We start from the raw sequence: 14,723 nt of genomic DNA, 5'->3' as shown, positions 1-14,723 counted from the left end.
GTTCTACTAGACAAATAGCCATAAATTTCTATGGACAGTATACTCTTATTAACTGGATCATTCAATCAGCAGGGAGAATGAGAAGTAAACTCAGGCAGCTTCTGGGTGGTACAGAAACCATTTTAGGACATCCTCAGCCAAACCTAAAATGGTTTCCCTATGGCTGTTCTATATCATGTGACATGATTAGCCTCAGCGTGTGATCATGTGATGGGAAGAAAAGCAGCAGAGGCATAATAGGAAGTAAAGACAGTGCCGGAGTGGTTGAGGGCAGGGAGCTACCTGTCTAATAAATAGCCAGTTATGTATCGAGAGACAGACAGTATCTCCTTAGGCAAGAGGGAGGTGCGAGAGACACGTTAGAAAAGTGAGGAGGAGGAGGAAGAGAAAAGTATAGGCAGAGAGGCAAAGGAAGATGGAGAAGCAACATCATGAAGCCGCTGTGTCTCGTAACTGGAAATGTGTCATTCGTGTGTGGCTGGTCCTAGTGCTGCCAGCTCTGTTTAGTTTAGGTCGGAGTGCGCCCTATAAACAGGTATGAGGGGTGAAGGCTGCAGTGTGCCGGGCAGTGCTGCTTTTCCAGTGTTTTATCACTTCTTATTCTGTGTTTTAGCGATCCTTAGTAACTGACAAAACATTATAGAAGAACTCTATGCAAAGTGGCAGCAGGTGAATGTGTTTGCTGTGCATCTGCACTAGGGGATACACCTGTACTGGGCCAGGGCTAAAGGGGGGCCCCGGCTGTGCTGAAGACCTGAAGCCGAGCTGAAAAATTGTATTTGGGATAAGAGTGAAGTTAGGGATTATTATTCATGATTTTAGTTACGATCGGCAAACTCAATTTCAAGCTGTGACACAATGCACAACTGGAGTTTTCATGAGCAGAATTGACAAAATAAAAAAACAAACAAATACTAAAAATATTTTTGTTTTTTTATTTGTTATTTTTGCTACTGGCTAACCCGGTACAACAGTTTTTGTTTTGTACTTAACATGATCAGAATGAAATTGGCAGACGATCCCTAACTCTGCAATCTCGTCCTGCCCCATTAATTTTTAGCCAATGACAGCTTCTCCCTTCCTTACATCACTCAACAGCCTCTGTCCCGCCCCTGTATGCACACTGTTCAAGCTCCTTTCTCTATGGCAGAAAGAGAGCTGAGTGGCAGCATCCTGGAGCTTGCACGCATGAGTGTGATATTATATGTAGCTACCACAGAGCCGATGTACAGAGTTTCTCTAGTGCTGGTATCAGTAGAAACCCAGATCCTGTTATACACAAAGTGTGCAATTCTCACTTATACCATGATTTTTTATAACTTATAGCGAGGCCCATGGCACTAATAGTTTTTTTTTTAACTTGTAGGGGGGCCCTGACCATCAATTATTTTTTTTAAAAAACTTTTATTAAGTCTCTGGTTGCCTCCTCAGGGGCTCACCAGGGGACCTGAATCTGAGGAGCGGTGTTCTAGTAGACAAATAGCCATACATTTCTATGGACAGTATACTCTTATTAACTGGATTATTTAATCAGCAGGGAGAACGAGAAGTAAACTCAGGCAGCTTCTGGGTAGTACAGAAACCATTTTAGGACATCCTCAGCCAAACCTAAAATGGTTTCCCTATGGCTGTTCTATATCATGTGACATGATTAGCCCCAGCTTGTGATCATGTGATGGGAAGAAAAGCAGCAGAGGCATAATAGGAAGTAAAGACAGTGCCGGAGTGGTTGAGGGCAGGGAGCTACCTGTCTAATAAATAGCCAGTTATGTATCGAGAGACAGACAGTATCTCCTTAGGCAAGAGGGAGGTGCGAGAGACACGTTAGAAGAGTGAGGAGAAGGAGGAAGAGGAAGAGAAAATATAGGCAGAGAGGCAAAGGAAGATGGAGAAGCAACATCATGAAGCCGTTGTGTCTCGTAACTGGAAATGTGTCATTCGTGTGTGGCTGGTCCTAGTGCTGCCAGCTCTGTTTAGTTTAGGTCGGAGTGCACCCTATAAACAGGTATGAGGGGTGAAGGCTGCAGTGTGCCGGGCAGTGCTGCTTTTCCAGTGTTTTATCACTTCTTATTCTGTGTTTTAGCGATCCTTAGTAACTGACAAAACATTATAGAGGAATTCTATGCAAAGTGGCAGCAGGTCCCGGGGCTAAAGGGGGACGTTTTCACTAAAAAGGGGGGCCCGGCTGTGCTGAAGATTTTAGTTACGATCAGCAAACTCAATTTCAAGCTGTGACACAATGCACAACTGGAGTTTTCATGAACAGAATGAAATTGGCAGACAATCCCTAACTGTGCAATCCTCACTCGGCAGCCTCTGTCCCACCCCTGTATGCACACTGTTCCTGTTCAAGCTCCTTTCTCTATTGCAGATAGAGAGCTTAGTGCCAGCATCCTGGAGCTTGCAGAGAATCAAAACATGAGAGCAACAAATATTTGCCTAGCTATGACTTTTTGCAGTGTGATATTATATGTAGCTACCATAGAGTTTGCCTAGTGCTGGCTTTGTTTTTTAAATTTATAAGGGGGCCCTGACCACCAATGTCTTTTTATAACTTGTGAGCGAGGGGGTTTACCATGTGTGAACTTTTTACTGTGCGGTGGGCGGGATCTGTGGTGGGCGGGTACCAGGGGGACCAGAAAATTTTGCTGTACGGGGCCCTGTGATTTCTGATAGCGGCCCTGCTCAACATACATCTCACTCTCAAACCTACAATATTAGTATGTAGTTAGTCCTCTCATTGCCGCTATTGCAATTTACCCTTAGCAATTCTTGCAAGGGCATTGTTAGCTGGATTTGCCTCTATTTAGCCCCAACAGTATTGGTAAGGTTGGGCACTGAGTATCTGGCCCTTGGGATGAGATCAGGGTTCTGATCCCACCCCCATTCCAAAAACTTACTCTGTATTCTCATGTTGAGATAGGAAAGGTCCTTCACCAAACTGCTAACAAAAGTGGCAAAACAGACTAGCATTACAGTTTGCTTTCACTGGAATCGAAAGCCCTAACCCAAACTAGGCAAAACAGATCTATTATTTTCCTCCACTGTCAGCTTTCAGATGGGGGCCACTGACCCCAGCAGCCATAATACTTGAGGTTACCATTATATTGCTATTATGTTTTACTACTTGTTCAGGTCCTCTCCTTTTCTCAGTCCAGTCTCTCATTCAAACCACTGCTTGGTTGCTAGTTGGACAAAAAGTTTAAGTGTAAAACCATTAAAATAAAAAAAGACCAATTGCAAATTGTTTCAGAATATGACTCTGTATCATGCAAACATTAAATTAAAGACAAACTACCTCTTCAAGCCATGTGTAGATGCTAAACTTATTTGAGATCGTTTGAGGTGCTACTACTGTGAGTGCTGTTTGGGAGTTCCTGCCAAGAGGGGGTTGATTTGGTTTTTGCAGTCCAAACACACCTTAAGGCTGCTTGGTGGTGTTGATGAACTATACAACTTGCACTTGTTCTCAGTCTTTTGAAGAATTTCATTAGCATTCTAAGGCAAGGGAGTCCACACAATTACTAGAATATATGTTCCTTACAGTGTTATTTTATTTGGTTTTATGCGCTTCCGTTTCTGACTATATCTTTGATAATGTTATGTTGATTTCGTGTGCAGGTGGTGGATATTGGGCATTGATAGGTGAATGTGTTGATTGGGGTATATATATGTGTAATGATTTTGCTGTTCTTGTGAAACAAAGGCATTCGATTTTTTCTTTTCTAGTAGTGGAGTCAGGTGCTGCTGCTGTTTGCTTAGTGCTGTGATTGGGGAATACAATGATCTTTTAAGAGACGGATGTCCTCTGCCTGTGTTTGTGTTCCCTGAGTGTGTTTGTGTGATGAATCCACCAAACTCATGCAATTCACATGTATTGCACTGGTAGTGCTGGCCCTCCGTTGACCTGGCAAGGTCCCTTAGTAACAGCAACATTTTTTATGGATCTGCACACACTCTATTTTCTGCATTTGGAGAGCTTACCCCCTTTTATTATATCACCAACAGTATCACTTGAGTGTGTTTGCAAGGACAACAATTAAGCATGTTGTGCAATCAAGCAACTAACTTTGTGTTTGCAAAATGAAAAGATCGCACTTGTATTTTATAATTTCCTTATGTAAGTAGGGCAGGGCTAATCTTCTTGGCATGTGTCAAAAATATATCATCAGTTTCTGTATGATGGTTTAGAATTATTCTAAGTTTTTATGTAGGTATATTATATGGGGCTGATACATTTCTACTTTATTTCCTACAGGTAGCGCCCATAGTCACAATGGAGCAGCTGTTGTGGGTAAGTGGACGTGTGATTGGTGAGGTGGATACTTTCCGTATACCCATAATTACATACACACCAAGAGGACATCTTATCGCTTTCTCTGAAGCCAGAAAACACTCTGCCTCTGATTTGGGGGCGAAATTCATTGCCAGTCGTAGATCACAAGATGGAGGTGAGGAGTACTTATAACTATACTACTGTATCTAACATTGGGAGTTCAGCACTCTATTCAGCACACTAAATTATACTAAAGCTGGCCATACACTAGTTTTCCCAGTATGCCTGCCTAAGGTGGGCGATAGGCTGGATTATGAGCCGATGAGGTAAACGCATAACAAGTTTCAAGTGGGGCAAATTTCCACTTGGGAGTTGAGACTAGTGTGTAGGTCTCTTCAGTTACACTCGGGAGACACCAGGGATCCCAAACTTTATCGAATGTTAAAGGGATGGTTCACCTTTAAGGTAACTGTAAGTATGGCTAATTCTAACCAACTTTTCAATTGGTCTTCTTTTTTTGTTTTTTATAGCTTTTGAATCATTTGCCTTCTACTTCTGACTCTTTCTGGCTTTCAAATGGGGGTCACTGACCCCATCTAAAAAACAAATTCTCTGTAAGGCTAGAAATGTATTGTTTCTAATTTTTATTACTGATCCTTCTATTCAGGCCCTCTCCTATTAATATTCCAGTCTCTTATTCAAATCAATGCATGGTTGCTAGGGGACTTTGGACCCACCAATCAGACTGCTGAAATTGCAAACTGGAGAGCTGCTGAATAAAAAGCTAAATAACTCAAAAACCACAAATCATAAAATATGAAAACCGATAGCAAATTGTCTCAGAATATCACGCTGCATCATATTAACAGTTAAGTTAAAGGTGATCAACCCCTTTAACATATTTGGACGTATTAACTAATGATCACATTTTTTCTTTCACAAGAACATATTTGTTACTTTGTATCTATGCATTGATCATCATTATTTCCTAGTCACCCCTGGCCAGCATTCACCAATGGGTTAACCTCCCTCCGGACCAATGGACAGGACCTCCCACTAACAAGTTAAAATGAGAGCCCCACCCATACTCACTTGTCTTTTTTCGTCCTGTCCAGAGGCCGATGGATGGAGTCAACAGACAGGGGTCAAGTCCCTGTGGAGTTCCCAGCATGTGGGGTCCGTTGCGCTCCCTTAGTCCACTGCATTGCTGGAGGTCCAAATACTCCCCTTTGAGGGGTTAGTTAAGGAAGGCCGAGTGGTGCGAAATCGCCATTATAGGCCAAGCTGTACCTCCCGCGGAGCGGGTTAGGGAGGCGATGCTGCAGACCTGATGCGCTAGACGTCTGTGGACTGTGAGCGTGGAACCGGAAGTGACGTCATCGTTCCGCCCGGCGAGCGTTTCCGACAGAGGAGTCTGATGCGTCCCGAAGGGAAGGGCGTCAGACGGTAGACGGTGGTCACAGGGTAAGGTAGGCAGGGTCGCTCGGTCATCCTGAAACACGGCATGGGCCAAAAGAGCGATTCCACACTTTACTAATTCCGGAAGTGGAAAGGACGCCATTTTTGATATGGGCAAAGTCGCAGCATTAAGGTGAAACACGGAAGTGTTTCTTTTTGGTGCCAAAATCCTCTAGGTATGGCGTGCAGCCCTGGAACAGGCATAGATTAAGTTTGTAACCCTAACATATAGGGTAGAATTATATCATGCTTGTGGATTTGTGGGCAATTTAAGGAGACAGTACTTCCTGGTCGTATCCATTTGTTTGTGTGCTGCAATCCTGTCACTGTGTTACGCTCCAGGGGATAGCTTGAACATGGATACTGGTGTACCGGGCAAGACACCTCACCCCAAAGGGAAAAGGTTAGATGGTACCTGAATGCGAAAAAAAAAAAAAAAGTGGACACCAAGTTTATTGTCTTAATCTTGTTTATTGTTTTATGCAGCCTTCCTGCCACAGAGAAAAAAGATAAAACACCTGAGAAGACGTCCACTTCCCAAGCTCAGGAAGATCGAGCACCTTCATGCTCTCAGGAAAATCAAGCTTTTACGGAGTCCTTAGCAGCTGTCATAAAACAAGCAGTGGTGCAGGGTTTTCAAGAAGTGGCTAGTTCCAGGAAAAGGCCAAGGCATACATATTCAAGACAGACAGACTCACTGTCAGAGGTTTCTGAAGGGGAACTTTCAGATGTTTCAGTCTTTCATTCTCCAATAGGCTCAGAAGAGGGGGAGATTGACTCAGAGGATGAGTCAAATTTTGATTTGTCTATAGTGGAGCCACTAATCAAGGCAGTCCGTCATACTTTAACATTTCCTACAGAGCCATCTAAATTGTCTTCGGCTGATAAGCTTTTTCCTTCTTTGAAGAAAAAATCACTATGCTTTCCAGTGCATGCCTCTATAAAGGAGATCATAGCTACAGAGTGGAAGAAGACAGAGAAAAGGCCACAGACGGCCGGGAAATTCCAAAGGAAGTATCCTTTTGATGATGATGAGGCAAAATTTTGGGATGCCCCTCCCAAGGTGGATGCAGCCGTGGTTAGGCTTGCTAAGAAGACAACATTACCTGTGGATGATGCAGCGGTTTTCAGGGAGCCTATGGAGAAAAAGATGGAATTTAACCTAAAGAAATCATATGCGGCTGCGGGAGCGGCATGCAGGCCAGCTGTAGCACTAACTTCTGTTTCTAGAGCAGTTAAAGTTTGGCTCCTGAATATCGAGGAAGCAATCTCATTCAACGTCAAGAGACCTAAATTATTGGAGATGCTTGCAGACTGCAAATCAGCGATTGACTTTATGTCAGAAGCCTCGGTGGACTTAGTGCATTTTATGGCCAGATCCATGGCACTTTCAGTGGCAGCAAGGAGGGCATTGTGGCTGAAGCCTTGGGCAGCGGATGCAGCCTCAAAAACAAATTTATGTCCGCTTCCTTTTGAAGGGGATATGCTTTTCGGTGAAAAACTTGACGCCATTATCAAAAAGGTCTCGGGTGAAAAAGTGTATTCCTTCCTCAAGAGAGGAGAAGCAAAAGAGGCAGATATGATACATCATATGCCAGAGACAAAGACAGGCCTTTTAAATCTTCAAGGCAATATAGGCCTGGAAAAGAATTCACAAGACAGTCATCCTGGAGATCGGGGCGTCCAGGCTCCAGGGGGAATATGAAAAGATCAAGTTTTTTCTCTTCCTCCTCTTCTACAGCTCAGCAGCAATGAGGGTACCTTGGCTCAGGCAGAGGTAGGAGGCAGATTGAATCTCTTCGCTCAAGTCTGGGCCAGAACGATACAAGATCGATGGGTATCCAAAATAATTCAAGAAGGTTTTCGTTTGGAGTTCGAAACAATCCCAAGGAGGGATTATTTTTTAGTTTCTTCGTTCCGAAACAAACAGGAGAGTCAAGGTCTGGTTCAGGAGTATATGAATCAGCTACTCATCTCGAAAGCCATAGAAGTAGTTCCGCCTCAAGAAAGAGGAAGAGGATTTTACTCAAGGCTTTTCTTAGTAAAAAAAGCATCCGGCGCTTTAAGACCGGTGTTGGACATGAGAAAACTAAACAAATTCTTAATAAAGAAAAAGTTCAAGATGGAGTCCTTGGCGTCCATCATCCAGGCCATCTCAATCGGAGATTGGTTAACGAACATAGACTTGAAGGATGCATATTTCCACGTACCAGTCTTCCCAGAACACAGGAAGTATCTTCGGTTCGCGGTAGGAGACACTCAAGTACAATTCAGATGTCTTCCATTCGGGTTATCACAATCCCCAAGAGTTTTTACAAAGGTCCTCGTTACCATAATAGCAGAATTAAGGAAGGAAGGAATAGCAACTTTTCATTACCTAGACGACATCCTAGTGGCCGCAAGGTCAAGAGAAGAAGCAGAACGACATACAAAACGAGTATTGGAAGTTCTGCAAACACACGGATGGATTGTCAACCTAGAAAAGAGTCAGCTAATCCCATCAAGGTCACTGCCTTTCCTGGGAGCATATTTCCAGACACAGGAAAATTTAGTAAGTCTTCCAATCCAGAAACAGCGGAAAATTCCTCAGGCAATAGAAGACTTCAGAAGCCGTACGTCAGTGACAGTTCATCACTGTCTGAAAATTCTGGGCTTGATGTCTTCAACGATACAAGTTGTAAAATGGTCGAGATGGCACATGAGAGATCTTCAAAATTTCCTACTAAGAAGAGTAAGATGTCCACAGCTAAATATGCACAAAGGTTGCCGCAAGAGATAAAACACAACCTAGATTGGTGGTGCGTAAGAGAAAATTTGATGAAAGGAACACAGCTGGAAGAACCAGTGTGGGCGGTGTTAACAACAGACGCGTCAGGTTCCGGCTGGGGAGCCCATTTTGGAGAACATTTCGCTCAAGGGTCATGGGATATGAAACAGACACCTTCAAATGTTCTCGAGCTAAGAGCAATAGGAAAGGCTCTATTTGCTCTTTCAGATGTTCTAAAAGGGAAGAGTATAAAGATCATGTCAGACAATGTCACAGCAGTCGCCTATGTGCAGAAGCAGGGAGGCACCAGAAGTATGACATTGTTAAAAGAAGCCATTCCAATATTCCAGTGGGCAGAAAGATGGCTAGAGAATCTTTCAGCAATACACTTGCCAGGAACAGAAAACATAAGAGCAGACTTTTTAAGTCGAGTCACTTTAGACCCAGGGGAGTGGAGTCTTCACAAGAACATCTTTCAGGAATTGGCGTACGCATGGGGCATGCCAGAAGTAGACGCTATGGCTTCAGTCCAAAACAGAAAATGCGAAAAATTCTACGCAAGGTATCCCTGCGAAGAGGCACTGGCCATAGACGGTCTAAGTCAAGATTGGTCCAGGGGACTCGTGTATATTTTTCCCCCAATTCCTCTGATTTGGAAAGTGTTGAAGAAAGTGGATCGGGAAGCAGTCGATGCTATAGTACTGATTCCCTTTTGGCCAAGAAGACCCTGGTTTCCTCTGCTTCGCAAACTTACCTTAGAGGGTCCCAAGAAGATTTTGAAATTCCCAGGGTGGTTGTCCCAGGGAATGTTCCTCTACCAGGAGAAGGACCCCCTGTCCTTAATGGCATGGAGGTTGAAAGGGAGAGGTTAAAGAAGCAAGATTTCAAAGAAGAGATTGTGGATTTTCTCCTAAAGCCAAGGAAGTATTCCACTTCATCTCAGTACTATAAAGTCTGGGATAGATTCGTGCATTTTGCGACCCTCAAGAACCAAGACCCAATTTCTCCGACAGCTTCGTTGCTGGTTGATTTTCTGTTCTCAGGCTATGAGAGGGGTCTCCAATTGAGTACATTAAGGGTGCAAGTGTCAGCTATTTCGGCGTTGACAGGAGTAAGCTGGGCATCGGATTCATTAGTCCGAAGATTTTTTGATGCCTTTGTAAGAGTAAGACCTTGCATAAAGAAAATTGCACCTCCTTGGGACTTACCGTTTGTTCTGGATGTTCTCACAAGAACTCCCTTTGAACCATTAGAAAAGTCTTCTTTATGGAACCTTACCTTAAAGGTTATTCTACTGGTGGCGGTTACGTCAGCATGTAGAGTTGGAGAATTGGCTGCCTTGTCTGCTTTGGAGCCTTATACGGTAATCTTCAAGGATAAAGTTGTGCTTCGACCTGCGTTCAAATTTCTGCCGAAGGTCGTATCAAAATTCCATATGGAATTAGAAATGGTTCTTCCATCTTTTTGTCCATCTCCAAAGTCAGACAGAGAAAGATATTGGCACACATTAGATCTGGTCAGAGCCATTGAAATTTACCTGGAGAGGTCCAAGAAAATCAGACCATCTGTTTGTGATTCCCTGTGGGTTCAGGAAAGGGCAAGCTCCTTCCAAAAAGACCTTAAGCTCCTGGATTGTGTCGGCAATTGCAAAGACCTACAATATAGCGGGCAGGAAGGTTCCCCAGGGGTTAAAAGCCCATTCCACCAGAGCGTTGGCGAGTTCATGGGCAATGGAAGCAAAAGCATCGCCAGAAGCGATCTGTAAAGCAGCGAGATGGTCATCTGTCAACACATTCATTAAACACTATAGACTAGATGTCCTTGCCTCCCAAGAAGCTAGATTTGGGAGGAAGTTCTTGCAGTCAGTTATACATTGCTGAATAAAGCATATTTTTTCATTTCTGCAATATTGTGTATCCCTCCCTTTTTTCGTAGCTTTGGAAGTCCCATTGGTGAATGCTGGCCAGGGGTGACTAGGAAAACAGGAAATTGTTTTTACTTACCGTAATTTCTGTTTTCTGGTCACCTTCCATGGCAGCATTCACCAGGGAATTACCCACCCTAGATGTCAGGCTTTAGACTAAGACAAGTGAGTATGGGTGGGGCTCTCATTTTAACTTGTTAGTGGGAGGTCCTGTCCATTGGTCCGGAGGGAGGTTAACCCATTGGTGAATGCTGCCATGGAAGGTGACCAGGAAACAGAAATTACGGTAAGTAAAAACAATTTCCTGTTTTTTTACATTTTAGATATATTGTATATATAATCCTAAGGGGTGCAAACACAATCTGTGCTGTAGTGTATGTATTATCTTTAACAGGTTACACTTGGACACCAACCTCCTTTATAGTTGACGATGGTTCTGCTGATGATGGGCTTAACCTGGGTTCTGTGGTGGTGGATAATGAGACCGGTGGCATCTTTATAGTGTACACATTGTGTGCCCACTACATCCGCTGTTCTGTGTCCAGCCTGATGATTACCAACAGCTCAGATGATGGTCTTACTTGGAGCCCGCCAAGGAACCTTTCTCACGAGATTGGCACTAAGATGTTTGCACCAGGCCCAGGTTATGGAATTCAGGTGAGAAAGTACATAGTAGTAGTTTCAATATTTTATCTGCAAATATGGCAATGGAATTGTACTTTATTAAGAAGGAAGGAGATGGCAAGATCCCTTGTGGGGTTCAAAAACAGCAAAAGAGATTAAAGGAACAGTTCAGTGTAAAAATAAAAACAGGCTAAATAGATAGACTGTGCGAAAAAAAAAAGTTTCAAATATAATTAGTTAACCCAAAATGTTATGTATAAAGGCTGGAGTGACTAGAGTCTAACATAACAAAACAGAATACTACTTCCTGATTTTCAGCTCTCTAACTCTGAGTTAGTCAGCGACTTGAAGGGGGGCCTCATGGGACATAACTGTTAAGTGAGTTTGCAATTGATCCACGGTGTTCAACTCAGATTCAAAAGCAAACAGTTATGACACCTGTGCCCCCCCTCAAGTCACTGATTGGTTACTGCCTGGTAACCAATCAGTGGAAACCAAGAGAGCTGAAAAGTAGGAAGTAGTGTTATGTTATGTTAGACATCCAGTCACTCCAGCCTTTATAGATGTTTGGCTAACTAAGTATATTGGGTTTTTATTTTTATACTGAACAATTCCTTTAAAGGTGGTATGATAATGCAGTGAAGTAATAGAGGAAACAAAGAGAAGGTATCGTGGAGTAAATGTGACATTACATTTTCATTCATGGTTCACTCATTTTATTTGTAGGTTGCTTGTTCAAAAATGCTCATTTTTGCAAGTTTTAGAAATGATGGGCAGTGAAAGATGAAAATGAAGATGGATGGCTAAATCATCTGTGTTTGTAAAGGCTTACTGCACAATGTATCAGATTTACTCTAATGCTGTGATGGGCTGGATGTCCATCCACCTTTATTTTATTGTTTTGTTGGTGTGCACTTTTGTCTTCCAATAGATGAGTGCACAAGCACACAGATTGGAGAGAGCCAACAGGGCATGTGCAGGGATTCTTTTTATAACTGACTGTTTTTTGCAGAAAATGTATGCCCCCAATAAAGGGCGCCTAATTGTGTGCGGTCACGGCACTCTAGATGAAGATGGTGTATTTTGCCTTCTAAGTGATGACCATGGAAGTAACTGGAGAAAAGGTGGCAGTTTGCAGGGGCTTCCATTTAACCAGAAGAAAAGGTTGGGTGACTTTAGCCCAGATGAATGCCAGGTAAGCAAAACACAGGACCTGGATTAAAAAAAAACATGGAATACTGATATCATTATAAACTGGGGGGGGGGGGGCTCAGAGCAGTAGCTGATGGGGGCTGCATAAAGAGCACTTCAGGTAACAATTGGAAAAAGTTGCCAATTTGGTCTTCTAGAAGCTTAGCTTTTTTTTAAAAAAACGACTAAAGTGATATTTGTGAGGAATTGTTTGTTTTCCTACATATTTATGGTGCCATGGCTGAAAAGCTGATATAGCAATGCGTTTCATATGTCTGCAACCTTGTAATGAGTAATTGAGGTGCTAAACAAATGTTAGATCTTACACTGCTACTGCTCTAACCCCTTATATAGTATTGCCATATCAGTTTTTACTTGCGTTCCTCTGTAACTTCTTTACCGTTCGCAGTATTTCATCTTCTACTGTGAGCATGTCAACCTGTCAGTCTAATACTTCCTTGTTCTTTTGTTAGCCTTATGAGCTTCCAGATGGCACCGTGGTCGTTAATGCACGAAATCAGTATTTCTACCATTGTCACTGCCGGATAGTGGTCTACTCAACTGATGGCTGCGATTCACTTCCCCTTGAAAATGTCAGGTTTGATGAAGGGCTACCTGATCCAGCTGTCGCAGCTGGGGCTTTATACAAAGGAGGAGTTGTCTATTTTACCAACCCAGCAAATCTGAATCACCGTGAGTTTTTGCTAATTCCCTTTAATTTACACATGTGCTCCCCTTCTTGTCTTTTTCTTCCTGTGCTCTCTTAGATAATTAATCCTGGCTGTACTTCCCTTCAGCCCTTTCTCACATTCATCATTATACAAATCTTCCTTCTCTTCATAATGCTTCCTTGCAATCTTCTTTGGAACATTTCTCCCCTAAATGCATTTTGTTTCCACATTTGTTGTTTGGTTAATGGCTTTTAACTAACACCCCTCCTTTTCTTTTTGCCTAAATTTTAAGGTGTCAACCTTACTCTCCGATGGAGTTTAAATTCTGGCATCTCGTGGGAGCAGGAATCTATTCAAATCTGGCCAGGTCCTAGCGGCTATTCTTCTCTCACAACTTTATCCAATAACGTGGAAGATAATGAGAACATATTTGTAGTCTATGAAAAAGGCAGAGAAGACATCACAGAATCCATTGCTTTGGTGAAGATTAACCTTTACGGACTTCTCTGAAACACAACATTCTCTGTTATAAAGTTTGACGATGGATTCTGAAAGGATTTTTCTTATTTGTGCCAAAGTAACTTTTCATTGAAAACTTTCCAGCATATTTTTTAATAGATGCTATGAGGAAAAGTTTTCTGCCACAAGGCGAGTAAAAGGTGTAACGTTTTAGCCACCACAGCCGTCTTTCAGAAAACAGCTGCTCTTTACTACTTGTCCCTGCTTCACACATTATTGTATGGGGAACACTTTGCCTTAAACACACTGTAAGTGACTGGTGGACATAAAAAATGCAAGTGTTCAAAAAATATTTATAAATGGTCCTAAAAAATGTGTGGAAGCGTGTGTTGGAAATTACCAATTGTTTGCTGTTCTTTTGGAAAAATAATTCTTGTTTTCATTTCCCCTTTATTTTCATCATCTCACTTTGTTAATTGAGGGAAGGCTCTAGCACTTTTATTGGGTGGCAACTGTACTTGCATAACTACCTTAGGTCTGCTCAATGTAGGCAAAGTAGGGCACTGTCCTACAACACATTTAATGGACATACTACTGTTTGAAAATGTAAATACCTTGTTTTCCAGCATAGCAACAGACTGCAGCTGTCTTCAAACACAATTCCAGTGACTTGTTGACAGCTGTAGTTCTGCAAGTGCAGCACTACAAAACTTTCCCCATCTGAGACAGATTGGCTCACCTGCTACTGATCCTAAAACATTAGGAATAATTGCCTCTTCACTCCTACTTATAATATGGGGCAGTTTAATGTACCAGGACAAGTCATCTATTTTGATCTTTACAACTGGGTGATTACTATTAAGCATCTACAGTTAGCAGGACTTGACCAGACTACATTTAGTGCTCCAGTATTAATATGCAGTTGGATTACTTACAGTTACAAGTCACTCCTTGCTGCTGTTACCATATGTAGTAGGTGTGTGTACATATGGGGTAGAGCTATGCACTGTCAGCTGCTCTGTGGAGGCCTGGACATTGGGAGGTATAGACAATAAAAGGTATATAGAAAATGCACTATTGTTTGCTATGATTATTTAATTAAAACAAAAAAAATGTTTGCAGCGTTGTCTGAATGTTGGGTAGTTGTGTAAGGGTATACAGTATGTTGTGTTTGGATAGGCAGTACATTGTTTGTGTGTGTGCAAATGATCAAGCAGAAAATGAGGTTGGTCTGTAATATAAGCAGATGCTACAGGGCTGATTATTAAATTCTGATGCTAATTGCACTGGTTTCTGTGCGGCCATGTAAGAATTATCTGTATTAATTACTTATCATCCTTATACTGTGACATT

At 42.4% G+C, this 14,723-nt stretch overlaps 1 protein-coding gene across 2 annotated transcripts; it reads left to right on the top strand.

The window, feature by feature from the left end:
• The first annotated feature begins 236 nt into the window (after window positions 1–236).
• neu1.L (neuraminidase 1 (lysosomal sialidase) L homeolog) lies at window positions 237–14,442 on the top strand. Of its 2 annotated transcripts, none has more exon segments than NM_001092613.1 (6): window positions 237–535; window positions 4,259–4,451; window positions 10,820–11,082; window positions 12,062–12,244; window positions 12,714–12,933; window positions 13,204–14,442. In NM_001092613.1, coding segments are annotated over 6 exon segments (1,197 nt in total). In that variant the 5' UTR covers window positions 237–415; the 3' UTR covers window positions 13,422–14,442.
• Window positions 14,443–14,723: the final 281 nt, after the last annotated feature.

This window comes from Xenopus laevis, chromosome 8L (assembly GCF_017654675.1).
Source record: "Xenopus laevis strain J_2021 chromosome 8L, Xenopus_laevis_v10.1, whole genome shotgun sequence".
Classification (NCBI taxonomy): domain Eukaryota; kingdom Metazoa; phylum Chordata; class Amphibia; order Anura; family Pipidae; genus Xenopus; species Xenopus laevis.
This window is presented reverse-complemented; position numbering and strand designations above follow the sequence as displayed.